This window comes from Entelurus aequoreus, linkage group LG13 (genome assembly GCF_033978785.1).
Source record: "Entelurus aequoreus isolate RoL-2023_Sb linkage group LG13, RoL_Eaeq_v1.1, whole genome shotgun sequence".
NCBI lineage: Eukaryota > Metazoa > Chordata > Actinopteri > Syngnathiformes > Syngnathidae > Entelurus > Entelurus aequoreus.
In genome coordinates, this window is record NC_084743.1 from 31,378,875 (window position 1) to 31,406,259 (window position 27,385).

General features: G+C 39.5%; 3 protein-coding genes across 5 annotated transcripts in view; 2 read left to right on the plus strand and 1 right to left on the minus strand.

Annotated features, from left to right (window-relative positions):
• adat3 (adenosine deaminase tRNA specific 3) lies at window positions 1-25,370 on the plus strand. The gene is made up of 2 exons (XM_062067708.1): window positions 1-147; window positions 19,162-25,370. Exon 2 carries the CDS (start codon window positions 19,166-19,168, stop codon window positions 20,192-20,194), a length of 1,029 nt encoding a protein of 342 aa, XP_061923692.1. The 5' UTR covers window positions 1-147; window positions 19,162-19,165; the 3' UTR covers window positions 20,195-25,370.
• Window positions 11-11,828, plus strand: alkbh6 (alkB homolog 6). The gene is made up of 2 exons (XM_062067709.1): window positions 11-147; window positions 10,729-11,828. The coding sequence occupies exon 2, from the start codon at window positions 10,735-10,737 to the stop codon at window positions 11,440-11,442; it is 708 nt and encodes a 235-aa protein (XP_061923693.1). The 5' UTR covers window positions 11-147; window positions 10,729-10,734; the 3' UTR covers window positions 11,443-11,828.
• The window catches only part of ormdl1 (ORMDL sphingolipid biosynthesis regulator 1), a 21,757-nt gene continuing 15,981 nt past the window's right edge, over window positions 21,610-27,385 (minus strand). Inside the window, exon 4 of one of the 3 annotated variants that reach the window (XM_062067711.1) lies at window positions 21,610-25,081. In XM_062067711.1, the coding sequence (XP_061923695.1) occupies window positions 24,946-25,081 (136 nt within the window). In that variant the 3' untranslated portion in view covers window positions 21,610-24,945. The remainder of the gene's footprint in view (window positions 25,082-27,385) is intronic. The other 2 variants (XM_062067712.1, XM_062067710.1) reach the window with 2 other exon arrangements.

The following is a 27,385-nucleotide window of genomic DNA, read 5'->3' on the forward strand; positions in this document are numbered from 1 at the left end:
TCCAAGTGACGTCACTTCCGCACACAATGCTTGTCCTGTCGAGTTGCCGTAGCTAACATTTCCGGTACGAACTCCGCAAGTTTCATTCGCAGCAGATGTCGTTGTTGACAACACGACACACGGAGAAACTGTTGGCGGCCAGAAGAGGTAAATCACATGTCTTTGTTTATTCTTGGAAAAACAGCAGGTTGTATTGTTGTATATTGAGCATTATTTAGTAGCATTTGTTACAACGTGGTGATGTGCTTCCGGTCCACACGCTCCAAAAACCAACTCGACAGAAGTCTAAATCAATGCTGTAAAAATGAAGAAAAACGTAAACGTATATTTACGGTTTCTTTTCCCGTGTTCACTAAATGCATGTGCTGTTGGGTCATTTTTACAATCCAGTGTTATTTGAGTCCCCGTGATATTACGTGGTACATTTTGTTTCAAAAGGAAAACGTCCGAATTTAAATGTAAAAAAAAACAAAACACGTTTTATAGTGTTCTACAATAAAGTGTACTAATATAAATTGATAAATGAAGACAATTTGATTATTATATTTTTTTTAACAAATTGAACAAACTTAGGTGTACGACATGTTTCAGCAGGGGTTGGAGCCGATTCTGTAGTCCAGGGGTGTCAAAGTCAAATGGACGGAGGGCCAAATAAAAAATTTAGCTACAAGCCGAGGGCCGGACTGTTCGAATGTTCATTGAAAAATTTTTAAATGACGCATATAGTCTAGTGAACCTAATTGAACCTACTGAAAACCTAACAAATATATTCCAATATGATCAGATAAATAAAGCAATATTTTCTTATGGCTCTGTCAGTAATCTTTAATTTTCAACAGACACAAAAGACAAATTTCCTTTATATAAAAATCCCCATAACATGAACATTAAATGAAAGAAACCGGTATTCAAGGCACCATCAGTAGCCTATATTTTCTATTTTAGCAAAAGTGGGCTAAATTTACTTCAAAGAAAAAAACAATAATAGCAATTTTCTATCATCCACTCAACTGAAATATTTTTAAAATATAATTAAATTGAAATACAATAAAATAAAGTGCAAAAATCTATAAATCAAAAACAACACTTTGTTTAAGGAGAAGTAACATGCAGTGAAAACAAATATTAAACTTTAACTTTTAAACTTGAATTGAGTAAAAACTCTAAATGTGATTGCACAGTAATGTTCACATTAAACCCCCCTCCTCCCTCCGTGGGAGGGAGGCGAGTTGGGTGCCCGAAACCCCCCGCTGGTTTCGGCCCGCCCCTTGGCGCGCGTGGCACGGCGGGCTCCGCGACCCGACGGCCGCGCGTAGGGGTCAAACGCAGAAGTCTCAGGGCCTCGTGGTGAGGGGGTGGCCTGCGGGTTTCGGCCCGCTTGACCCCCCCGCTCCGCTTGGCGCGCGCGGCACATGACGGGTTCCGCCACCGACGTTCGGGCTGCAGCCCGACGGTGGTGCGGGCCCGGCGGTGACGCGCGGTTTGGGGAAACAAAGCAGAAGTCTCAGGGCCTCGGGGCCGGGTTTCGGCCCGCCCCCTTGGCGCGCGTGGCACGGCGGGCTCCGCGACTGACGGCCGGGCTGCAGCCCTTCGGCCGGCAGGCGCGTCCCGGCGGGCCGCTCGCCCCCTTTCGGAACCTTGGACCGGCATCCGCTTGGTGCGTGTAAAAGATCTGCGGTCTAAAAAAAAAAAAAAAAAAAAAAAAAAAAAAAAAAAAAAAAAAAAAAAAAAAAAAAAAGATCTGCGGTCTGCGGGCCGGTTCTAATAATAAATCAAGATCATCCCAAGGGCCGTAAAAAACCTTCTCGCGGGCCGGATATGGCCCGCGGGCCTTGACTCTGACATATGTGCTGTAGTCTGTCCTGGGATAAGTGAACCCTACCACTAGGGGCGCTAATGAAACTGGTCAGTGGCACTGTCAGGCCAATTTTCTTCCCATTACAAAAACCTTCCTACCCCCCATTTACTTCCGGGGTCATTTCTTTTTACGTCATTTCCTCTTACTTACGTCATTTCCTCTTACGTCATTGACAGCGATCGATAAATCCAAATCTCCTGAAAATGGTGGTGTCACTGGATGATATTCGTCTTTATCTGTCCCAGGGGACTTATGTCAAACACCAGCAGGCTTCGCAACATTTCAAGCGGAGTGTTAGGGCCGCTGCTGCGAACTTCTGTCTTCGTGGTAACGTGCAAAAAATATTAATTAATATATATACTGTTAAATGTCTGTACTGCTTTAAATCAACATTATTGTTGAAACCATTTCACTAATATTAATTAATATATAATATATTGCCGTTTTTTGCCTCATTTTAAAGTCTTGAAGAAATACCCAAGGTTTTTCTTTATTTTTATGTTCTTATTCTAAATATTGTCGTTTGTCTGACCACGGGTCATCTGACTTCACTGAGGTACATATGTGCACATAAATATCATTTTAATTTAGTTCACTTACACAGAGAACTAAAAAAAACTGAATTTAACGAATACATTTAGTTTTAATAAAGTTTGATAATGTTGATTGATAATGAATTAACTTATTGTACACTGTTATTCATTTCCGCATATGTGCACGAGTCAAATGTGCAGTCAGGAATATCCTCAAGTTAATTTGTCCGATTAATACAGACGTTTTGTTAACGCTATATTATAAAAAAATTAAAAACCCCAGCGACGGGCAGTAAGAGGAAATGACGTAAGTAAGAGGAAATGACCCCGGAAGTAAATGGGGGGTAGGAAGGTTTTTGTAATGGGAAGAAAATTGGCGTGACAGCACCATAGACATCTTAGAAGTAGACGAAGCATTAGCTGCTGTGACGCGAGAAATTCGTCCGCCATCTTGAAGTGGTGATGAGGAGCCGGCGAGCAGCCTAAACTGACAGTTGACAGGTGTTAAGCGTTTTCCTGCTCAAATGAGCGGACTGTTGAAAATAGGAATCGGGGGGGGGATTACTTTTCACAAGTAAGATTTAACATTAACGTACTATTGGTTGTATTTTGTGAAAAGAATATTACCACAGAGTTGAGAAGGAGTAAAGATCTTCAATAGTAGCCGCTAGCAAACAAGAGTATGACCATAATAGAATTGCTTGTCAATGAAATTAATTAAATTTAAAAATGTATAAGTCTTCAAGTAACAATATTCAAATACTAACATTGTTGGGTAAGACAGAATTTGGTTTTATTCTGAATCCAGTGAAACAGATTGGTGGTTTTAGCTGATATAAAGACTTTCAGGTGTTTATATATGTTTATGTTTAAGTATTTGGCAGACGCTTTTATCCAAAGCGACATACATAAGAAATACATATAAAACAATCACTGTAAACATTATCATTTAAGGGAAGAATGTAATACAAAACATCAATACAAAGTGTCAAGACAGAATAAACTCTGCTGCTGCAGCAACAGAGATACAGTCTATAGGTCCCTAAGATATATAGATATCCAATGTATTCATACATTGTTTATGTAGGATATACGCATGTATGTATAACCTAATCATATTGTTTCTTGAACTTAAAAATAGCTGACCGTTTTTTTCCCCCTTCTCTGGGATTATATTCCCAGTTTTGATCTCGGACGTCTGGTCACTTATAGCGTATAAGAATATTCTATTACTGTTAAGTAGACTATGAATAATAAAACACGCCAAAACATGTGTCCTTTATCATAGCTACACGTATGACAAAAAAACGTGTGAAAATCAGTGGTATTCAGTGAGGTAAGATGAATTAAATGCGTTGACAGTTCATTGCTCCTGCCAAATGAATTGCACTGAGTGGAGCGGATCACCACTCCAAGATGGCGGCCCCGCGTCTCGTCAGCGGCAGTAGGCAGTAGCGGTTGATGCTGCGTCTACTTGTAAGATGTCTATGAGTGGCACAGCTGTGGTCCCTATAGCTGGTATTCCCACACGTGACTTCTTCCCGGAAGTGAAAACCAGTGGTGGTCGACCACCACTGAGCTAAAATAGCTGTTGTACAGCAAGCAGCGTAAAGAGGCGTAAATCTTCCTGCAAAAAGCAAATACCAGCAAAAAAATCTAACTACAATAAAATAAATCCCTATACTTTTATCAAAAAAGATTTGTACATGACAAAACAGATGCAAACTTGATAAAGCTTGGAGGTCTACAACTTATGTGGTCATGGACAGTGGTATCAAGACTCTCCCAGATAAATATGCATTGTTTTTGCTCGGGTAAAGATGCATTTCATGATTTAACTTCGCTTCTAAGATTCCTTGTCTGTTGCTGTTATTGCTGCCATTTTACGAGTAACGTGCTTTACCCTGTCTTTATCAAATGATAACTATAGATGTCAACATTGTGTATATGCTGAAAGCTTAATTTACGATTGTTGTCTTTGGTAAAAGCTTAATAACTCTTTCAGGTTTTGCTAACATTTTCTTTCTTTTATTTAGACTCACCGAGTTGTTCCTTTTCAAAACACTCATAGCAAACATGTGTTTAAGAAATATAAATATATCAAGATAATACTTAAATGGGAAATCACAACCGTTAAAAGTATATCAAACAAACCTTTAACAAAGTGATCACTGCAAAGTCGTGCATTATTCGACTCTGCTCCCTTGGACTGGATTGTGGGTTGCATGCTTTGCTAGTTTTTGTTTTGTAAAATCTTGCACTCTTCTGTCCTTTTTAATAACCTCTTGAGGAACTCTCAAGAAACGTGTGTCCTATTTTTGATTTGAATGACTCGTACAGCCCAAAACAACACAAGCATAGGGCATTTTTTCTTTGAGAAAGGCTAAATGGAGCCTCATACTCTTTGAGAACAGAGCAGGCTTGACCACCACGCATATTTATTGGCCGGGCGTGACGTCAGTAGAATCCAAGCAATAGGGACCACAGCTGTGCCACTGTTCATCATTAGTGCCCCTAGTGGTAGAGACAAATATAAGTCGTGAACATATGAAATCTAAATATTAATTACAGTATAATTTTATGATTTGTTCTTGAGTGATATTGTTTTTTAAAAAAAATAAAAATTGCGCTGCAATAAATTGATTAAAACTTAAAAAAAAGCTTTAATTCATATTGTATTGAGTGTAACTAATAACAATGCATAAGGTGCCGGAAACATGTTACACAAATGTTAGAAGTGTAATTTCAATGTTGAGGATGTGCATTTATTAGAAACAAGGAATGAAGGTTATGGCAAGTAGATGTTTGTTTCAACTATTTACCCTAAAATTCACATTGAGGCATTAAAGTGGGGTTCTAATATAAATTGATTAATATAGATGATTTTTATTACAGTTTAGACTTTTGTATTTATAAAGGAAGTATACAATTATTGCATATTATGAAATTATTAGGGCTGTCAAAAATAACGAGTTAACTTATCTAATTATTCACAAAAAATGTAATTAATAATGTATGAAGGAAAATAATTACCCAAATTGTTTGACTGTTTTGACCCAAATATCTGTGTCCAAATATTAGGTTTGTCAGTTAATTTAAATGATGCGTGCAAGTAATAACCTCGTGATGAATTCCAATTCAAAAGTGTCATTAATAAGATTTTTTAAAACATATTTTTAATTTGACAGCACTAAAATTGTGCATTACAAGTGCACATTATTATAATTATTGTTAAAAGAAGATCCTGTGGGTGTGGCAATAATTTTATTCTATAGCTAAATTTAAGCATTTTAAGGCGGTTGCGAAAAAAAATCTGACCATAAACAATCACTTGAAAGTTATGGCGTGTAGACAGAGATACTGGATTGCAAACACCAAATGTTTGTAGCTATGCATACGTACAAAATAAAATTTGTCCACAATTTAGGTGAATGCGGCTTATATTTAGGTGTGCTCTATAGTCTGAAAATTACGGTAGGTATACAATTTATTATGTCCACCCTGTTACTGCTCTGTCCACTTACTATTTTTCTACATGAATTAAATAAAATGTAATTATATTTAGATTGTCTTTGTAGTTAACATTTTGAATGACTAAAAACTGTAATCACTTCAAAACATGGCCTATGTCCATTGAACTTTACTTTTTGTTTTGCAAATGAAATGTGTTAAATCTAAATTTAGAAAAAAAAGGTAATGGGTATTCATGGACATTTTTTCAAACACCTATTAATCAAATAGGGACAATTTGGGTCTCCACAATGACTGTGCAGTCTTATCAATAAAGATGGAACATGTCCCATAACAGGATCGACAATTGGACAATCTTGCATGCCAAGAACTTCGTCAAAATAATCAGAACTTAATGTCTTCAGTTTGACAAATATATTTTCATTGTACCGATAGTTTAATAAGCCCTCCTTCAAATTTGAAAATATCTGTTAAAGGGGTCTACAAAAACCCCCAACTTTTCTTACATGCTGTTCTTGGCAAATGTTTTTGTGTATGTGGGATTCCCATAACTCCTGAAAATTTGAATTCAAACAATGGCGGTGTGGTGGAGATATTATTAAAGCACTTTTTTGTTTTTCCAAACGAGCCGTGGGGAATTTGAGATGATTGTGACAAATTTTGCTTTAGTTACGTCAGCGGATATTACCATGTAAGATAGAGGTTGACCCAAAGAACTTTGTGCGATTCCGCCATTTTTATTCAGTTGTAGTCCAAAGTTATGGTCAATAAATGAATTATTTTAAGTTAATTTCTCATTAATTGGACACCCCATCTTGAGAGAAAAAAACAAATTTAAAATGTATTGCATATTTATTAGAAAGAAAAAATCACATGTACATAACGTATTCAGACCCTTTGCTCAATACTTTGCTGATGCACTTTTGGCAGTAATTACAGCCTCAAGTCTTTTTGAAAACGATGCCCCAAGCTGTACACATGTCTTTGGACAATTTCGCCCAATTTTCTTTGCCCATTCCGCTTTACAGCACCTCTCATGCTCCATCAGATTGTATGGGAAGCGTTGGTTTCCATCCAGAATGTCTCTGTATATTGCTGAATTCATCTTAGTCTAGGGAGGTGACCAAGAACCAGATGGTCACTCTGTCAGAGCTACATCATTCTTTTGTGGAGAGAGGACAACCTTCCAGAAGGACAACCATGTCCGCAGCAATCCACCAAACAGGCCTGTATGTTAGAGTGGCCAGACGGAAACCATTTCATACTAAAAAGTTGGCCAAAATGCACCTGAAAGCCTCTCAGACCATGAGAAACAAAATTCTCGGGTCTGATGAGACAAAGATTGAACTCTTTGGCGTGAATGTCAGACATCATGTTTGGAGGAAACCAGGCAGCCTCATCACCAGGCCAATACTTTACCTACACTCATGGTGGTGACAGCATCATGCTGTGGGGATGGTTTTCAGAGACCGGAACTGGGAGACTAGTCAGAGTAAAGGGAAAATGAATGCAGCAATGTGCAGAGACATCCTGGATGAAAACCGACGCTTCCCATCCAATCTGATGGAGCTTGAGAGGTGCTGCGAAGAGGAATGGGCGAAACTGCCCAAAAATAGGTGTGCCAAGCTTGTGGCATCGTATTTAAAAATATTTGAGGCTTTACTCGTTGCCAAAGGTGCATCAACAATGTGCATGGGATATTTGAGTTTTTTATTTTTAATACATTTGCAAAAAAAATCTAAATTTCTGGTTTTTTTCTGTCAAGATAGGGTGCTGAGTGTACATTATTGAGAAATAAAATTAACTATTTTTTCTCTTAGCAAATGACTGGAATGAAACAAAGAGTGAAAAATGAGGGGTCTGATTACTTTCTGTACCCACTTTAAAGGCCTACTGAAATGAAACTTTTTTATTTAAACAGGGATAGCAGATCCATTCTATGTGTCATACTTGATTATTTCGCGATATTGCCTTATTTTTGCTGAAAGGATTTAGTAGAGAACATCGACGATAAAGTTCGCAACTTTTGGTCGTTGATAAAAAACGCTTTGCCTGTACCGGAAGTAGCGTGACGTCGCAGGTTGAAGGGCTCCTCACATTTCCCCATTGTTTACACCAGCAGCGAGAGCGATTCGGACCGAGAAAGCAACGATTACCCCATTAATTTGAGCGAGGATGAAAGATTTGTGGATGAGGAACGTGAGAGTGAAGGACTAGAGTGCAGTGCAGGACGTATCTTTTTTCGCTCTGACCGTAATTTAGGTAAAAGGGCTCATTGGATTCCACACTTTCTCCTTTTTCTATTGTGGATCACGGATTTGTATTTTAAACCACCTCGGATACTATATCCTCTTGAAAATGAGAGTCGAGAACGCGAAATGGACATTCACAGTGACTTTAATCTCCACAACAATACATCGGTGAAGCACTTTAGCTATGGAGCTAACGTGATAGCATCGTGCTTAACTGCAGATAGAAACAAAAGAAATAAGCCCCTGACTGGAAGGATAGACAGAAGATCAACAATACTACCATCAGGAGACACCGAACCAAACACTGGACCTGTAACTACACGGTTAATGCTGTGCCGCCTGTCGAAGCCTAGCAATGCTGTTGCTAACGACGCCATTGAAGCTAACTTAGCTACGGGAATTCGTCAGAGCTATGATAAAAACATTAGCGCTCCACCTACGCCAGCCCTCATCTGCTCATCAACACCCGTGCTCACCTGCGTTCCAGCGATGGACGGCGCGACAAAGGACTTCACCCGATCATCGATGCGGTCGGCGGCTAGCGTCGGATAGCGCGTCTGCTATCCAAGTCAAAGTCCTCCTGGTTGTGTTGCTGCAGCCAGCTGATAATACACCGATCCCACCTACAGCTTTCTTCTTTGCAGTCTCCATTGTTCATTAAACAAACTGCAAAAGTTTCACCAACACAGATGTCCAGAATACTGAGGAATTTTGCGATGAAAACAGAGCTGTTTTATTGTGATACAATGCTTCTGAATACTTCCGTTTCAACCATTGACGTCACGCGCAAACGCCATCATACATAGACATTTTCAAACGGAAGTTTAGCGGGAAATTTAAAATCGCACTTTATAAGTTAACCCGGTCGTATTGGCATGTGTTGCAATGTTAAGATTTCATCATTGATATATAAACTATCAGACTGCGTGGTCGGTAGTAGTGGGTTTCAGTAGGCCATTAAATGCATAAAACTGCAAAAATAACTACTGAAGGAAGACATGTTATTTTTAGACTGTCAACATATTCTTGTCACAAGGTACCACATATTAGAACAATATGCAATAAACAACTTTCAAAAACATTTGCCTTTATGCAGACAGACTCAGAGCTTTTGTCTACATCATGCTCTTAAACTGAAGAAATAACTGATAAAAACTATACAGTGATTACAATGTAATGCAATCAGAATGTATAATAATTATGCAAGTAACCATTTCAAATATCAACTTTTATCCGTCTTTTCTGTAGAATTGATTGCCTTTTTAATTGGAATGTAAATAACATTTAGTTATCATAAATACACAAACAAAAAAAATGGACTCATCTCTTAAAGCAAAATTTGAACTTAAATATTCAACATCTTAAAGTGCATTTTTTTCCCCAGTTGGAAAAACTAGGTTGGGTTTGTCTTTTTTTCTCGCCACCACAGCATTTTTGCTTGTTCGTCAGTGTTTATGGGCACATATTGCCCATTCGGGTTGAAACTGAAATATTACCACGATGGGACATTTGTATTCGTAATCATATTGTTTCCTCTTGATTTTTGTTCTTCTCACAAGTTAGTCGCAAGTAGGGAGGCATGAATCTTGTGTGTGTAAGCTAGCAGTCTTGCTCTCTGCCCACCAAGACAAAAATTGTGAATGACTGAAAAGAGGGCTCACTGCGTTGAGTTAATTCTACTGTTAAATAAATGTGCTAAGAGCGAGCCACAGAGTGAGACCTCTTTATTCCTGTTTGAAGCGAGAGATGAAGAAGATAAACACACACACAGACAGCAATTTATAGATTCTGGCAAAATGTTTAAACTTCATTTTCATTTATTGTTCGATTGGTCGACTTGTTGACTATCGGCCCAGGCCTAGTCACCATCAACTTTTCTAAGGTGAAATTGGTGTTTGCTATTAGTGACTGTTTCCACTGCAGCACACATATGATGTTTAATTAAACACTTGATTGGCTAGGAGGCAAAGGATGCAAGGATCAACAATTCTGATTGGCAAACATGTCTGTCACTCAAATGCTAGTGACGGCGGAGGAAAAAAAAAACCTCTGCCTTTTGCGGTTACATTATCGCAGTAACTAAAACCTCAATGTTGGTCTGATGTCGATTAACCTTGCAGCCCTAAAAAGTAGCGTATCGTTCTAACTTATATCTGTCAGTAGTCTCGATATAGAAGCGCTAAAATGACAACATGGTCTGACTGGTTGGAGATGCAGTCAAAAGGGGCTTTGACCTGGAGGAGGACTTTGGAACGTAAATAAGACCGGCTACAAAATGGCATATTCTGAAGAGACTGTCAGAAAGCTGCTTGAAGATGGTCTGTAAAAAAATAATTGTTGCAACATTTTGAGCAAAGAACCACCATTACATACGTTATGTAGACCACAAGGAAGTGTTTTAAATGTAGAAAACATCACAATATGACCCCTTTTTTAAAAAAGAAAGTCCAACTGTTGAAATATTACTTTATTGTTAGAATGACCCAATCGCGTTTAATTCACTCCCACTTGTATGTACTTTACACTTAAGTTTCAAACACATTGGTACGCATTCAAGATTCTGGAGTGTTCATATTTACGAAACTTACCGAACATTTCATGTAATTTTTCTAAGGGAGACATGGAACAACATCCAGCTTCTGTTTCGGAGGAATTGAAGCAATTTGTTGTACATGGCGCTCCATCTACAGTGTATTACATCCCAGGTTTCATATCTGAAGATGAGGAGTCTTATCTCCTGCAACAGATCTATAAATCACCGAAACCTAAATGGACCCAGTTGTCTGGCAGAAGGCTTCAGAACTGGGGGGGGTTGCCACATCCCAGGGGCATGTTGGAGGAAAAGATTCCTGCATGGCTTCATGGATATTGTGAGAAAGTGTCCTGTTATGGTGCATTTAGTGGGAAAACGGCTAACCACGTGTTGGTGAACGAGTATAAACCAGGAGAGGGGATTATGCCACATGAAGATGGTCCTCTGTACCACCCGACAGTCACCACCATCAACTTGGGCTCTCACAGCCTCCTGGACTTCTACAAACCCATCACCCAGCTGGATGGCGACGGCGTGCTGGCAGAGGATGATCGCTATCTTTTCTCACTGCTCTTGAGGCCGCGTAGCCTTTTGATACTCCAGGACGACATGTACCAGAACTATCTCCATGGCATTCGGGTCTGCGAGCAGGACACTCTGACGGACAAGGTGCTGAACCTGACGGCTGCCGGAGCTAAGCCAGGAGAGTTGCTGACCCGAGGAACCCGAATTTCCTTGACCATTCGTTATGTGCCCAAAGTCTTGAAGACGAAGCTTATTTTTGGGCGGAAATGAAGTTCCGTACTTTGACCTGCACTTAACTATTCCTTTAAATAACTGAACATCATTGCTAAGTAAATCATGTCAATTGTTTAATCAGTGGATCAGCATTTTTTTTTTAAAAATAGGGGTGTCCCTTGTGGCGGTGGGGGCGTTGCTAGGGGCGTAATCATGTAATTTGCTATGACGATGCATACATTTTCTTTTAAAAGGCAAAACTATACATTTAAAACAAATCGGTGTTATTATAAATTATAGTATTAACATATAATTTTTCTTGCATATTTTGCTTTGTCAATCGCTACTGCTTATTGTACTTTGTTGAACATTTTTTTTCTATATATTTCTCCAATCCTTTTAGTTACTGTACTCTTTCTTTATTAAAAACAACTGGCAACAAATCTAGCATCTATTTCTGGTGTTTTTGTTGACCGTACTCGTGTTTAGAGACTATTTCTGTCACTCCCGCCCATTGTCCAGGGTGTAGTGATGTTGTGTCTATAGGCCTGGAGCCACTCTGCATGCAGTGCAAGCAAAGTTCAACTCCCAGGTGTTGTTGAGGAGGAAGGGAGATCAAAGCGTCCATCATTGATCATTAATCATAGGGATTAACCACTTTTGGGCCACGAGCGCCTACGAGAGGGCCGCCAAAAAAATACCTGTTTCTCAGCTGTGGTTTGTATGGAACGCAGGGTAATCAGCCACTTGTGGCAGTAGTGACAATATTAAACAAACAGAAGAAGTCTGGAGCTTTGATTGATTGAGACTTTTATTGGTAGATTGTACAGTACATATTCCGTACAATTGACCACTAAATGGTTATACCCGAATAAGTTTTTCAACTTGTTTAAGTAGGGGTCCACTTAAATCAGTTCATGGTACAAATATAGCTAATGTCATTGAGAAGTTTCTTAAGCGCAAAAAATATTACCGTAATTTCCGGACTATAAGCCGCACCTGACTGTAAGCCGCACCAGCTAAATTTAGGGGAAAATACAAATTGCTCCATATATAAGCCGCACCCGACTATAAGCCGCAGGGTTTTGATGTGTAATTACCGTAGTATATAGGGGTTCCTGCTACCACGGAGGGGATTTTGGGGACAGAGATGACTGTTTGGGAACGCAAAGCGTCCCATTTATTAACAATAAATCTTTCAATCATTCAATCAAACTTTCACATCTTTGACATGGCGAACAGCATTCGTGCAGAGTACAAATAATACAACGGTGCAAAGTAATACAAAGTGCTCGCCTGTACGTTATCAAAATAACCAGCCTACCGGATATGAAAAGTCAGTCTTTAATCATTGTGTCATCGTCTTCCTCCTGCGTACTAAAACCACCGAAATCCTCTTCGTCGGTGTCGGAGAAGAACAGGCCGTAAATAAGCCGCACCCTTGTATAAGCCGCAGGGACCAGAACGAGGGGAAAAAGTAGCGGCTTATAGTCCGGAAATTACGGTACTTGTGTTGAAGCTGTATTTTCATTTGCACTTTGTTTTTTTTATTGACAATTTAGTTAATAACTATTCATTGTTAATTTATTTTAGCAACACATACCCCGGAGAGGCACAAGCGGTAGAAAATAGATGGATGAATGATTAATTATATGTCAATTTATTTTTCATTAGTTATTTATTGATCCCTTCCATTGCAGTATAATTAGTTAGTACTTTTCAAATCAACCTGACCTAAGCCTAAAGTTTGTTAGATAAATAATCTTTGTGATTAACCACATGGTTTCATATAATTGGGGGTTAAATCACCAAAAAGTATTCCCGGGCGCGGCACTGCTGCTGCCCACTGCTCCCCTCACCTCCCAAGTGGTGAACAAGGGGATGGGTCAAATGCAGAGGACATATTTCACCACACCTAGTGTGTGTGTGACAATCATTGGTACTTTAACTTTAACATTACTTTGACAAAGTTGTAAACTGTGTGTAAGTTAGATATGATTCTTGAATATGATTAAAATCTAGACTAAAATTACTAAATTAGTGTGAATTTTTGAGTGGGCCCCAGGCTTGTTTGTACTAGTAAAAGTTTGACCACAAGGTCAAAAAGGTTAAGAACCCCTGTTTGAGAGCATGAATCCCGTTCAGCATCGCATGAAATGGGGGAGGCAGGATTACATGTTAGTCATGTAAGAGACAGACATTCATTAGAGTATTCAACTTTTTCACCTTCGATATGATACCAATATAGGAGCCTTGAGTATTAGCCAAAACCGATATTAATCCGATACGATATCAACAGGACTCATACATTTATTATAATGTTGTAAAACGCATGATCAGGTAAAAATAGTCAAAGAGAAAACAATAGTAGGTATTCATGGATACATTATTTAGTCATAACTATCTGAAATAGACGTAAGCTGTCTTTAAATGGAAGTGAAGTGGTAATAGTTTTAGGCAACACCTTGGGTACCACAATATTTCATTAAGTGAGGCAGTATGTTGAATAATGCGGACAGGTTTGGTACTGGATACTTTCCGATGCGCTTCTGTTTTGGAAACTTTGCATCTGTAAGTAATATGTAAGAATCATTTTTTGACACTTGTTTATATTGACGAATGGCGGGTTGTCGACTGCAACATTTGCTTGTGTGCTATTGTGTGCTTAGCTGTTGCGTAGCTGGTAGTTTCTGGTCGCCTATAGTCTACCACAAGAAAAGACTAAACTTGTGTGGACATTTAGATGTTAACTGGCTAAATGTAAGTAAACGCGCTGCAGGATATAATCGATGTAATCCGATACTTGTTTTTGTGCTGATATTGGAACCACATCAATATTGGATCAGGACACCATACATCAAACCAAAATGTGTATAGGCCCATCTCAGTCAACTCTTTTTCATATTTGTACAGTACTAAAAGGGGAACTGCACTTTTTTATTTTATTTTGCCCATCGTTCACAATCTAATTCTGAGAGACAAGAACACGTATTTTTAGGATTTAAAAAATGATAAACGCTTGGAAGATGCGGCTAATGGGAGTCACTGTTGCAGCCTTCAAAGCCCTCTAAAACAACTACGATATTTAGTACTGCCACAAGTGGTGGAAAAGTGTATAAAAACTGAGTACCGCTGCAGCCTATATATTGTCCACAGCTGAGAAACAAGATATTTTTTGGTGGTCCTCTCGGGGGCACTCGCAGCCCAACAATGGTTAAAAACAAATCTAAAGCATGCAACTTGTGGAATTGCTTGTATTCCGACGGTAGACTTCTTCCTGGAAGTGGGAAAAAAGCGATGGTCAACTAAGCCAAGACGGCTGTTGTGCAGCAAGCAGCGTGCAAACTATCTGAGTATGCAAGGTGTCAGAAAAATTGTTTGTAAATTATCAAAAAACTTTCCGTTGTCGAAGTTCCCAGTGAACAGACAAGAGGCTGTCTTTGTTGCATCAAGCCAAAGGCTTGGAAAATTCCGCTGTGTACGATGGGAGGAAACGGGAGGGGTTATCTATTGTCATTAAGACCTGCCCAAGCTCGATCCAGGACCAGTCCAAGCCAGAGGCATCTTTTTCTTTTGTGTTAATGTGACCAAAAACAATGGCTGTTTACATAACCTCCATTCCTTTAGAAACAGCTGTTGTTGTGTGAACAGGGAATATCCAAATAAAAGAGGAGACGTGAACCTTTTTTCGTCAGAGCGTGGGTGACACTAGAGGTTACAGGTCGACACGTTTCTCCTCAAATTAAGCAAAATTTAAAGGCCTACTGAAATGAATTTTTTTTATTTAAACGGGGATAGCAGATCTATTCTATGTGTCATACTTGATCATTTCGCGATATTGCCATATTTTTGCTGAAAGGATTTAGTATAGAACAACGACGATAAAGATTGCAACTTTTGGTATCTGATAAAAAAAAGGCTTGCCCCTACCGGAAGTAGCGTGACGTAGGCAGTTGAACATATACGCAAAGTTCCCTATTGTTTACAATGATGGCCGCATGAAGTGAGAGAGATTCGGACCGAGAAAGCGACAATTTCCCCATTAATTTGAGCGAGGATGAAAGATTTGTGGATGAGTAAAGTGCAAGTGAAGGACTAGTGGGGAGTTGAAGCTATTCAGATAGGGAAGATGCTGTGAGAGCCGGGGGTGACCTGATATTCAGCTGGGAATGACTACAACAGTAAATAAACACAAGACATATATATACTCTATTAGCCACAACACAACCAGGCTTATATTTAACATGCCACAAATTAATCCTGCATAAAAACACCTGCGTGTTTGTTATGCTAGCTCCTAGCTCCTCTGCTAGCTCCTAGCTCCATAGAACACGCCAATACAATTCAAACACCTGATCAACACACACAATCACTCAGCCCAAAAGACCGTTCACCTAACCCAAGGTTCATAAAGCTTATATATTTTTAAAAAGTTACGTACGTGACGCGCACGTACGGTACGGTACGTGTTATGCTAGCTCCTAGCTCCTATGCTAGCTCCTAGCTCCATAGAACACGCCAATACAATTCAAACACCTGATCAACACACACAATCACTCAGCCCAAAAGACCGTTCACCTAACCCAAGGTTCATAAAGCTTATATATTTTTAAAAAGTTACGTACGTGACGCGCACGTACGGTACGGTACGTGTTATGCTAGCTCCTAGCTCCTCTGCTAGCTCCTAGCTCCATAGAACACGCCAATACAATTCAAACACCTGATCAACACACACAATCACTCAGCCCAAAAGACCGTTCACCTAACCCAAGGTTCATAAAGCTTATATATTTTTAAAAAGTTACGTACGTGACGCGCACGTACGTTACGGTACGTGTTATGCTAGCTCCTATGCTAGCTCCTAGCTCCATAGAACACGCCAATACAATTCAAACACCTGATCAACACACACAATCACTCAGCCCAAAAGACCGTTCACCTAACCCAAGGTTCATAAAGCTTATATATTTAAAAAAAAGTTACGTACATACGCAAAAAAAAGTTGCGCACATACGGTCAAGCGATCAAATGTTTAGAAGCCAAAGCTGCATACTCACAGTAGCACGTCTGCGTCTTTGTCATCCAAATCAAAGTAATCCTGGTAAGAGTCTGTGTTGTCCCAGTTCTCTACAGGCATCTGTGTATTGAAGTCAAAAGTCCTCCTGGTTAGAGTCTCTGTTATCCGAGTTCTTCCATCTTGACTGCATCTTTCGGGAATGTAAACAAAGAAGCGCCGGCTGTGTACTGTTGTGGCTGACTACGTTCGAAAAATACGTCCATTTCGCACCGACAACTTTCTTCTTTGCTTGCTCAGCTTCCTTCTTCATAATGCAATGAACATGATTGAAACAGATTCACGAACACAGATGTCCAGAATACTGTGGAATTATGAAATGAAAACAGAGCTTTTTCGTATTGGCTTCAATGTGGAAGGCATACCCGTGTTCGCCGGTCTACGTCACGCGCATACGTCATCCTCAGAGGCGTTTCGAACCGGAAGTTTAGCGGCAAATTTAAAATGTCACTTTATAAGTTAACCCGGCCGTATTGGCATGTGTTATAATGTTAAGATTTCATCATTGATGTATAAACTATCAGACTGCGTGGTCGGTAGTAGTGGGTTTCAGTAGGCCTTTAATTCTGTCTCTGTTTAATTCCTTGCTTCTTGTCTCGTTTAATAGATGTCATCAGTGTTTAAACCTGACACAAGGGGTCCAGATCTTTCTAAAAAGCAGATGCAAGCAAAAAATTCAAACTACTTTATCAAAAAATATTTGTCGAGGGATAACAAGGATTATCCGTTGGAGTTCCCAGACATATTGAACTATTTTGTGCTCTGACGTCTTTCTACACGACAAAACAGTTGAAAACTTGGGAAAGCATGGCGGTCTACAACTTCTTTGTGTGTGACCGGGTCAAGGAAATTGATATCAAGATTCTCCCGGATAAATATGCATAATTTTTGCTCGGGTAAGGTTGCATTTCATGATTCAACTTTGCGTCTTACGTCCATGTAAACAAACTACCACGCGACAGCTCGACATCCGTGACTGCGCATCTATTTAACAAACTAACAATTACTGAATCATCACCATATTTGATTTTTGTCCTGTTGTCACTTGTACTCTTGAAACATTTATGTACAAAATAAACAAGAGGGGAGACTTATAAGTATCTTTCCTGACAAAGTATCATTGACTCTGACTTTCTGGTTTCTAGTGGTTAAAAATTAAAATACAAACAAAATCAAAATAATACTTCAATGAGAAATATTAAACAAGTAAAGTATATTAAAAATATATCTAACAAACTTAAAGTGGTCACTGCAAACTTGTGTGTTCTTCGACTCTGCTGTCTTGTACTGGAGTGTGTGCCTCTTTTGTCGTTGTCTTTCGTAAAATCTTGCACTCTTTCGTCCTTTTTGATTACTTCTCGAGGAACTCTGAAGAAACGCTTATCGTTCTTGCGATTTGAACGGTTCGTGCAGCCAAAAAACGCAAGCATAGGGGATTTTTCTTTGAAAAAGTTTACACTAAGCCGGATAACCCCTTAAATGAATAAGTATTTAGCCTAAGCCCTGTTTCAGTCACACTAAACCAGCGTTTAAGGTTCCCCTCCTCTGACAATTTTTTACACGGGTAAGTGCACCGTTTATTTCTTGAATCTTTGGCTCTTAGCTTTGTATGGACTCATTGATCATTTACAAACTGAGTTCAGAGAGGAAGTGACGCCACAAAGACCGCGCCCACACAGGAAGTGATGTCAGAAAGAACGCGCCACAGCCAGCTTCATATAAAGCGGTTTCGTTACTCGGAGCTAACCACTGAAAATATGGAGGCGAGTCATCCAGACATGCCCGTGTTTCTCATTCTTCTACATGTACAGACGCTTGTGGAAATCACACATGGATACCTTAAGAGAAAGCGATTGCAGCTATTTAGGATACAACACTTCTCAGACGGCAAGAGAACTTTTGATTGTCCAGGTCAGCTGTGATTCTACTTACCGTAAAACTTTGTCCATTTGTCGAAGGAGAGTCAACAAGAATAAAAAAGGTAGTGTGCTGTGTACTACCTGGCCGTCAAGGGAAGACTAACTACGGCTTTTGGACTGGCAAAGTAGACTTTATCAGTTATTGTCTGCCATGTATGTCGCAGACTCAACGTCTAGGTCCGGAGTATATAAAGTCACCAAAAACGAATGGACAATGAAGGTGAAGGCAAAAGAGTGAGGAGTGTCCTGACCCGATATCTAGATCCCTAGGTTGATTGTTGTCAAATGTTCTTTGTCACATTGTTTACTTTCATGTCCAATAAAGATTTGATTAATTTATGATGGCTCAGGTGTGATTCACTACAATAGGGCCCCACAGCACACTGGATTCCAGTTAATTGTAATACCACAACACTGGATATTGTTCAGATAAGTTAAATTTAAGAACTTGCACACAAAGCAACACTGGAGGTGACTGACGTGCGCATTTTCCGTGCATGCGTATTAGGTAGCGTTGCGCCGGCTGACGGAGTGGGGTAGGTGGTCTTAAACAACCATTGTGTGTGGACAAGGATAAGGTTAGGTGGGATTTACCCGGGGTAACCTTAGCCGGCTTAGTGTAAACCGGGCCTAAACGGCGCTTATAGTACCCATTGTGAACAGACGCTGGCTTGACTACTAGCATATTTAGTGAGCCGGACGAGACATTAAAATCCAAGCAACACAGTATTGGGGATAAGGAGTAATGCTAACATTTCACTGGTGTGACTTTCTAATTCACAGGACCATGGAGCCAGAGACCAAGCGGTGGAAAGGGTCAATGAGTGACTCTTGGGTTGCTCACCCTGTCCTGTCAGATGAGCAGACACGAGTCATAGAGCTGATTGACGCTTTTGCCGCACCGATCGTCAACAAGAGAGAGACATCTCGGCTGGTCAAAGAGTTGAACAGTTGTTACCCCCTGAAAGGCCTTCAGCATGTGAAGCGGGTCCGGGCGAGCAAGGAGGAGGGCTGTCCTCATCCTTTGGCCGTCCTGCTATGTCTCGTCAGCGAAGCACCAAACAAGACCTCGTTCAGCATTGCGTCTCTGCTGCCGTCTCGTGTTGTCGGACATGACGGACTAGGTGAGCCTTTCCTGGTCAAGGTTCCCGCGCGTCCTCCTTTGACCAGGCCCCAATTCGAGCTGGCGAGCCAGCACTGGCCGACCTCTTTCCATGAAGACAAACATGTGACGGACGCCCTGAGAGGTGAATTCTTCAGCCGAGCTCAGAGAGCTAAGATGCACATGTTCATGTCATCTGCCGTGGCTGCTGCCAAAGAAGGAAGGGCTCTGGGAATGGAGGCAGTGGGAGCCGTCTTGGTCGATCCGGTCTCGGAGACTATCATCGCGGTCGGCCATGATTGTAGACGCAAACACCCGCTGCAGCACGCTGTCATGGTGTGCATTGACATTGTGGCCCGCTCGCAGGGCGGTGGTTGTTACTCCTTTGACGAACACCCTGCTTGCAGGGGTCCATCGCCTGGCTCCATTGCCCCAGCAGTGTCACCCTCCCGACCTCATGTAGAGGGGAATGCATCGCGACCGTACATATGCACCGGATATGATCTTTACGTGACCCGAGAGCCTTGTGTGATGTGTGCTATGGCGCTGGTCCACTCACGGATAGGCTGTGTGTTTTATGGGGCTGCCTTTGCAGACGGAGCCCTGGAGAGTACATTTAAAATCCACACGCACAAAGATTTAAACCATCGCTTTGATGTTTACAAAGGAGTGCTAGGCAAGCAATGTCAGGATCTCAACAGTTTGTCTCTTTGAAACTTGGCTTTTATCATTTTTAGACTATAATATTTAATTTTTTTTAAGCCAACACATGAATAATTTATGACATTTCATGTAAAAGTAGCAAGTGAATATTTGTTTTGAACAAATAACCAAGTCAAACAGCATGTTAGGGTGTCCCGATCCGATGTTGATAATATTAGCAATATCTGCGGCTTTACTTTTGATCGCATCCATCTATCCATTTTCTTCCGCTTATCCGAGGTCGGGTTGCGGGGGCAGCAGCCTAAGCAGGGAGACCCAGACTTATCCCTTCCCAGCCACTTTGTCCAGCGCCTCCCGGGGGATCCCAAGGCGTTCCCAGGCCAGCCGGGAAACATAGTCTTCCCAACGTGTCCTGGGTCTTCCCCGTGGCCTCCTGCCGGTCGGACGTGCCCGAAACACCTCCCTCGGGAGGCGTTCGGGTGGCATCTTGACTAGATGCCCGAACCACCTCATCTGGCTCCTCTTGATGTGGAGGAGCCACATGTACTTGATCGCAGATGACTCTAATTTAAGCATTTGTAGGCACTGCTTTGCTATACCAGTGCGGCCGCCATCTTTTGGCAGTCAAGATCGCCCCATCAACCACTACAAGTCAATGCGACAACACATGTACGTTGGGTAATATTCTAACATTTAAAGTTTTTGATGTTGTACACTTACAGTAGCAATCATGGAAAGGAAATTAATGTTTTAAAAATAGTGACATTGTAATATATGGTCTTCTTTTCGAGCAGTTGCAGTAGGTAACACTATATTTTTGCCTCTTTCTTGTGAGAATCGTGTGTGTGACTTAAGCAATAAATAGTGAGACTATCAAACAACTACCAGGTAGCATCTGTGAGCAGACAATATTGTCTCATCCCTTTCTCTTGCGGACTTATCAGGTCAGTAGTGCATTCCTAATTCATGCTTAAAGGATGAGGCAAAAAGTGTTACTTACTTTACAGGGTCTGCTTAATGTCTAAAATATGAAAAAACTAATATGATATTGTATTACTGTTGAAGGCTTGACAAATGACTGCTGTAAGATGGTGGACAGCTTGACGTACAATTAACCATCTCCTATAAATGTCTAGGGCTAAATGTACTAAAAAATATCAATATTACACTAATATTGGTCACCAGATGAGACCAAACCAATCAGAGCGTGCTGTTTCGTATCGTGGCCGCTGATTGGCTCTGCTTCACCGTATTGGATTAAACGAGTGTAAAAGTGACCATGTGGGTTATTTCATGTTTAAAGGGCATTCATGTTATAACACGTTTGTTAGAAGGCCGTAAACAGTTTTTTTATATACTGTAGCTATGAAAATTAGCTATGAAAATATTTATATTATTATGAATAATTCTTATATTGCAAATGTCCATGATCAGGCCAAGAACCAATTAACAATAAATTATACATTTTATTTCATCTTGTTATTACTTCTGTTTGCCATCAGATTCAATAATTTTCTTCTTTTGTAACATTAAACCCAATTAAAAGCACTCCAGAGAAACAAAAGCACGCCATTCAGAAGACAAGAACGCATACTTATCCCTCCAGCGACCAAAAAAGAAAAATGTCGCACCACAGATAAACAATATGTCAATAAAACTTACATAATCCTCAATGACATTGTTGACATAAAATAAATGCATTAAAACAAACAATGCTAATTTACAATGGATAAGCCATATGCACGCGACTAGTAAGCATTAGAGATTTTACAGGGTGAGTTCAACACCTCCAAACTTGGTAATCAAACAGCTGGTATGTAATAAGTACAATATTTACAGTATAAACACCTTGTAGGACTCAACCTAATGGCAAAGACTACTACCTGACTATGGCAACGCACCAAGTACAAACTGAAATGAATGCATACTTGCAAATGAGACTCTGAAGTGTAAAAATCAAGATATAACAATTCAGAATGGGGGAGGCCACATGACAACAAAAACAGAATGTATCACTTGATCACGCCCTTTTTAACATTCCACACAACAGAGTAAGTAAAAAGTATATATTATTTGTGTTGATATCGGATCGGTATCAGCAAATAGCATACTGATATTGCAGCCTTGACTCAGAAAATAGCATACTGATATTGCAGCCTTGACTATCGGCAGTGGAAAAAGTTGTTCTGGACACTCGTATATTCCCATTGGTTTTGTATCCAAAGACTGTTTTGCACTACATGCCATACTCCTAATAAAGAACAAATACATTTGACACCCTTTATGAAGTCAGTGTATCAATAAAGAGTCACAGACACACCACTCTTAGGAAGTTAACATTTTTGAAAAATACATTTGGGGTATTGGCAGGGCTACAAACTCCATAACAATTAGTGTACACAAGTGAATTCAAGACCTATCAAGAAAAATACATCACTGTTTATTTCCTTACAAAGATAGGAACAATTTGAAATTGTTATGATTTATTGTAACAGAGATAGAATGTATAAAAATAAAATAAATACAATCCAAAAAAATTAATATTGTATTCGATTAAGAAAAGTAATTACAGTATTTGATCCAACTACAACAAGGCTATTTAACATACCGGCCCGCAAGTTCAGTTTAAAATTATTTGGGAGACAAACAGCAACATTCCTAAAAACAAGAGTGCTCCTGTCGTATAGAGTAACGTGGACCACTGTAAACACATTGACAGATCATTGCATTGACATTTAACACTGCTAGCAAACTGGGGCGTTCCTCAAGTCACCCCTTCGAGTCCTCCTTTTAAGCAGTTACATTTTTTTGGTAATGTCATTTATGTAACATACTACTGGTGTTCCTCAAGGTTCAATTTTCGGTCCTCTCTTTTTCATCATTTGAACTATTAAACTGTTGGCCCGTGACTTTGGTTAAAACATTTTGCAGCAGATTCTTAAGAACACCAGGTCATAGAGATATTTGACAAGCTTTTTTTTCATGAAGTCCTTAAAAACGGCACAGCGCTCCTGTAACTCTGACAAAATAGACCACAATCCAATGTTTACTGTATAGGATGCTGGTTCTCTGGAATATACAAAATAATACTAATGGTGAAAGGATAAGTCCTGATAGTCTTAACTCTCTGGAAATGTAGCCCCCAAAACAATTTAGTTCAATAGCCCGGCCTGCACTATAGCATTTGACCTACACAGACAGGTTAACCACACATATTAGTCCTGTCTCTTTAAGTACGCCGAATGTCAACTCAAAAAAACAACTGTCAAAGAAACAACGTGCTTTGTTCAAACCTCACCGCCACCATCTGCAGGACCAAAGAGCTGTCAAAGGACCACAGAATGGTCATAGAAAGATCATCACTATAATCACGTACACAACCAAATTAGTCGTTTCAATTGAACCCATCCTCTTGAGGAACAGTGACTGCATTGTGTTTGTGGGTCAGCTTCTTGGTCAATGGGGGCAAACTGGGTGAGTTGTCTTGCCCAGGACACGGGACAGGGAACCCTACAATTACCTACCTCCTGAGCAACGCTGCCCTGACATAAATAATTCCCTGGTTACTTGTAATCATAGCCAAGCTGCGGCGGTAAAAAGCGGCAGACTACCGCAGAGATGATTGTGGGAGAAGATTGTAGACCTGAACAGGACTTGGTGAGATACTACTGTCTCAATTATTTGGAAATGGGAAAAAAAATACAAGTTAACAGTAATTCGCCCTCGCTCCATGCAAAATGTTTAACCTAGTGAGGTATCCATCCATCCATTTTCTACCGCTTGTCCGTCCCGGGGGTGCTGGAGCCTATCCCAGCTGTATTAAGGCGGAAGGAGGGTTACACCCTGGACAAGTCGCCACTTCATTGCAGAGCCTTGTGGGGTAAGAACTCCAAATTCAAACATGACTTTTTCTTACCAACAAGCTTTGCATTATTATTAATATTATTATCCTCAAAAAAATATAACATTTTCACTTATTTCATTTTTTTTCTGGATTTGTGCTTTTTCCTCTATTTTTCTCAGTTACAATAAACCATAAAACTGTTGCTTTCTTTGTACAGCTGTAAATTCACAAAATCAACGGGGAAGGAACAGAAGAAAAATACATAAAAATACAAAAAGTCTGATTCCTGGGCCAGCCCAGGCCCGATCAGACCACAACATATCGTAACACAAGTTAGAAATGCACATTGCAGGAACTCAGGTGTGTGCCGCCGCATCTCTTCCACCATTTTATCAAGAAGATTTGACAACCATGGCGGCCAGCAGCAACCATCCCACCCGCCAGCCACAGCCTCCCGCCCTCAACGGACATCAGGACCCCGGCGGGCCCCAGAACCCCAGGCTGGACCCAGGACCGCCCCCACCCGCCCTGTGGCCGCACGACCCCTGTTCTACATGCAAGCTCCGCCTCCTTATGTTCAGTACCAGTGGCCCGTGCCCCTTTCCTACAACTCCTTTGCTGGATTCCCACCCATGGGTGTGAGAAAATGCAACAACACAAGTGAAGGAGTTTCCATGAATGGACGACCGCAGGGGGATTTGATAAAGTTCTCTTGATGGAGGAACAAACGGTGGAGATCAACACTGAAGAGGAGCAGTAATTATTTGTTTTTAAATATAATAAAGTATTTTTGCTACGTCCAAAAAAAAAATTAAATAATAAAAAAAAAGAAATGCACATTGCATCCGCTCTCCAAAAGTTTCCACATTAAAAATGTTTTCTGACTGATTTGAGTGACAGTGGAGTTATGGTAATTAACTGCACGTGTTACACAGAATACACAATGAAAAAACCAGAATTAGTATTTGTTGATCCCGAAGATTCTCACTCTGTGCAGTTGTGGTAGTTTTGGGATCAGCACACTTAAAAGTGACGTAGTGTTTATAAAGAAATGTGTTGTGTCATATTTTGTGTAGAAACTTGCCAAGAAATATCTGTGGAGAAAAAAAAGGAGAGTAATTACAATTATTGAAACATTTAGATCCACTACAGCAATATGTCATGCCAGTATGATCGCTATTTAGATGATTTAATAGCAAGTGTTTTATGTACATATATTTATTTGCACTGGTTTGCCATAGTTATATTTGGTGCTAAATGCTAAGATCTCACAAATAAACTCAATAGAATGGAACAGTGTGAATGTGGCTTGTCATTACAACTCTGTACTGTAGATGGCACTGTAACTCTGCTTCTTAACACAGGGATCAGATCAAGAATTAGTAAAGTGACTTTGTAGCTATATTTATGGATGGGTACCAACTTTGCTACTTTTATAGGTACCGACTGAAGGACAGGTGTATTCGTCGAACACTGCCCATAGTCTACGTAATGTTACAGTTGTCCATAGCAAAAAAGCAAGCATGTCTGACTGGGGCTGCACGATTTTGAGAAAAAAAATGCGAATTTTCTCTCCAAAATAGCGATGGCAAATTGATTTGCGATTTATATATTTAATGCATAAAACTGGGAAAATAATAAGTGAAGGAAGACATGTTTCTTTAAGACTGTTTTAACATATCCTTGCCTCAAGGTGCCCCACATTAGGACAATATTCAATTATTTACTTTTTAAAAGTGTGGCAGCTCTTGTCTACATCAGGGGTGTCCAAACTTTTTGACTGGGGGTTCGTATGGGGACGACTGCATGCAAAGTAACATATATACACATACAGTTGTGATCAAAAGTTTACATACACTTGTAAAGAACATAATGTCATGGCTGTCTTGAGTTTCCAATACTTTCTACAACTCCTATTTTTTGTGATAGAGTGATTGGAGCACATACTTGTTGGTCACAAAAAACTTTCATGAAGTTTGGTTCTTTTATGAATTTATTATGAGTCTACTGAAAATGTGACCACATCTGCTGGGTCAAAAGTATAAATACAGCAATGTTAATATTTGGTAGGGATGGTGTTCCTGGGATTAAAGGCCTCACCTTTTCTCCTCCAAACAAATTGGTGGGTATTGTGGCCAAACAGCTCAATTTTTGTTTCATCTGACATCACATGGACAAAGATAAGACCTTCTGGAGGAAAGTTCTGTGGTCAAATGAACTATACCCAGCAATATATTTGGAGGAGAAAAGGTGAGGCCTTTAACCCCAGGAACACTACACCTACCGACAAGCATGGTCTTGGTAGTATTATGCTGTGGGCCTGTTTTGCTGCCAATGGAACTGGTGCTTTACAGAGAGTAAATGGAACAATGAAAAAGGAGGATTACCTCCAAATTCTTCAGGACAGCCTAAAATCATCAGCCCAGAGGCTGGGTCTTGGGCGCAGTTGGGTGTTCCAACAAGACAATGACCCCAAACACACGTCAAAAGTGGTAAAGGAATGGCTAAATCCGGCTAGAATTAAGGTTTTAGAACAGCCCTCCCAAAGTTCTGACATAACGTGTGGACAATGCTGAAGAAACAAGTCCATGGCAGAAAACCAACAAAATTAGCTGAACTGCACCAATTTTGTCAAGAGGAGTGGTCAAAAAATTCAACCAGAAGCTTGTGGATGGCTACCAAAAGCACCTTATTGCAGTGAAACTTGCCAAGGCACATGAAACCAAATATTAACATTGCTGTATGTATACTTTTGACCCAAAAGATTTGGGCACATTTTCAGTACACCCATAATAAATTCATAAAAGAACCAAACATCATGAATGTTTTTTGTGACCAACAAGTTTGTGCTCCAATCACTCTCTCACAAAACAATTTTAGTTGTAGAAATTATTGGAAACTCAAGACAGTTTACAAGTGTATGTAAACTTTTGACCACGACTGTGTATATACAGGTATATATATATATATATACATATATATATATATATATATATATACATATATATATATATGTATATATATATATATATATATATATATATATATATATATATATATATATATATATATATATATATATATATATGTATATATATATATATATATATATATATATATATATATATATATATATATATATATATATACATATATATATATATATATATGTATGTATATATATATATATATATATATACATATATATATATATATATATATACATACATATATATATATATATATATATATACATACATATATATATACATATATATATGTATATATATATATATATATATATATATATATATATATATATATATATATACATATATATATGTATATATATATATATATATATATATATGTATATATACATATATATATATATACAT

What these genes read in the sequence shown, in the direction of transcription:
- alkbh6 (XM_062067709.1), top strand. Translation starts at nt 10,735, where the DNA reads ATGGAACAACATCCAGCTTCTGTTTCGGAGGAATTGAAGCAATTTGTT.
- adat3 (XM_062067708.1), top strand. Translation starts at nt 19,166, where the DNA reads ATGGAGCCAGAGACCAAGCGGTGGAAAGGGTCAATGAGTGACTCTTGG.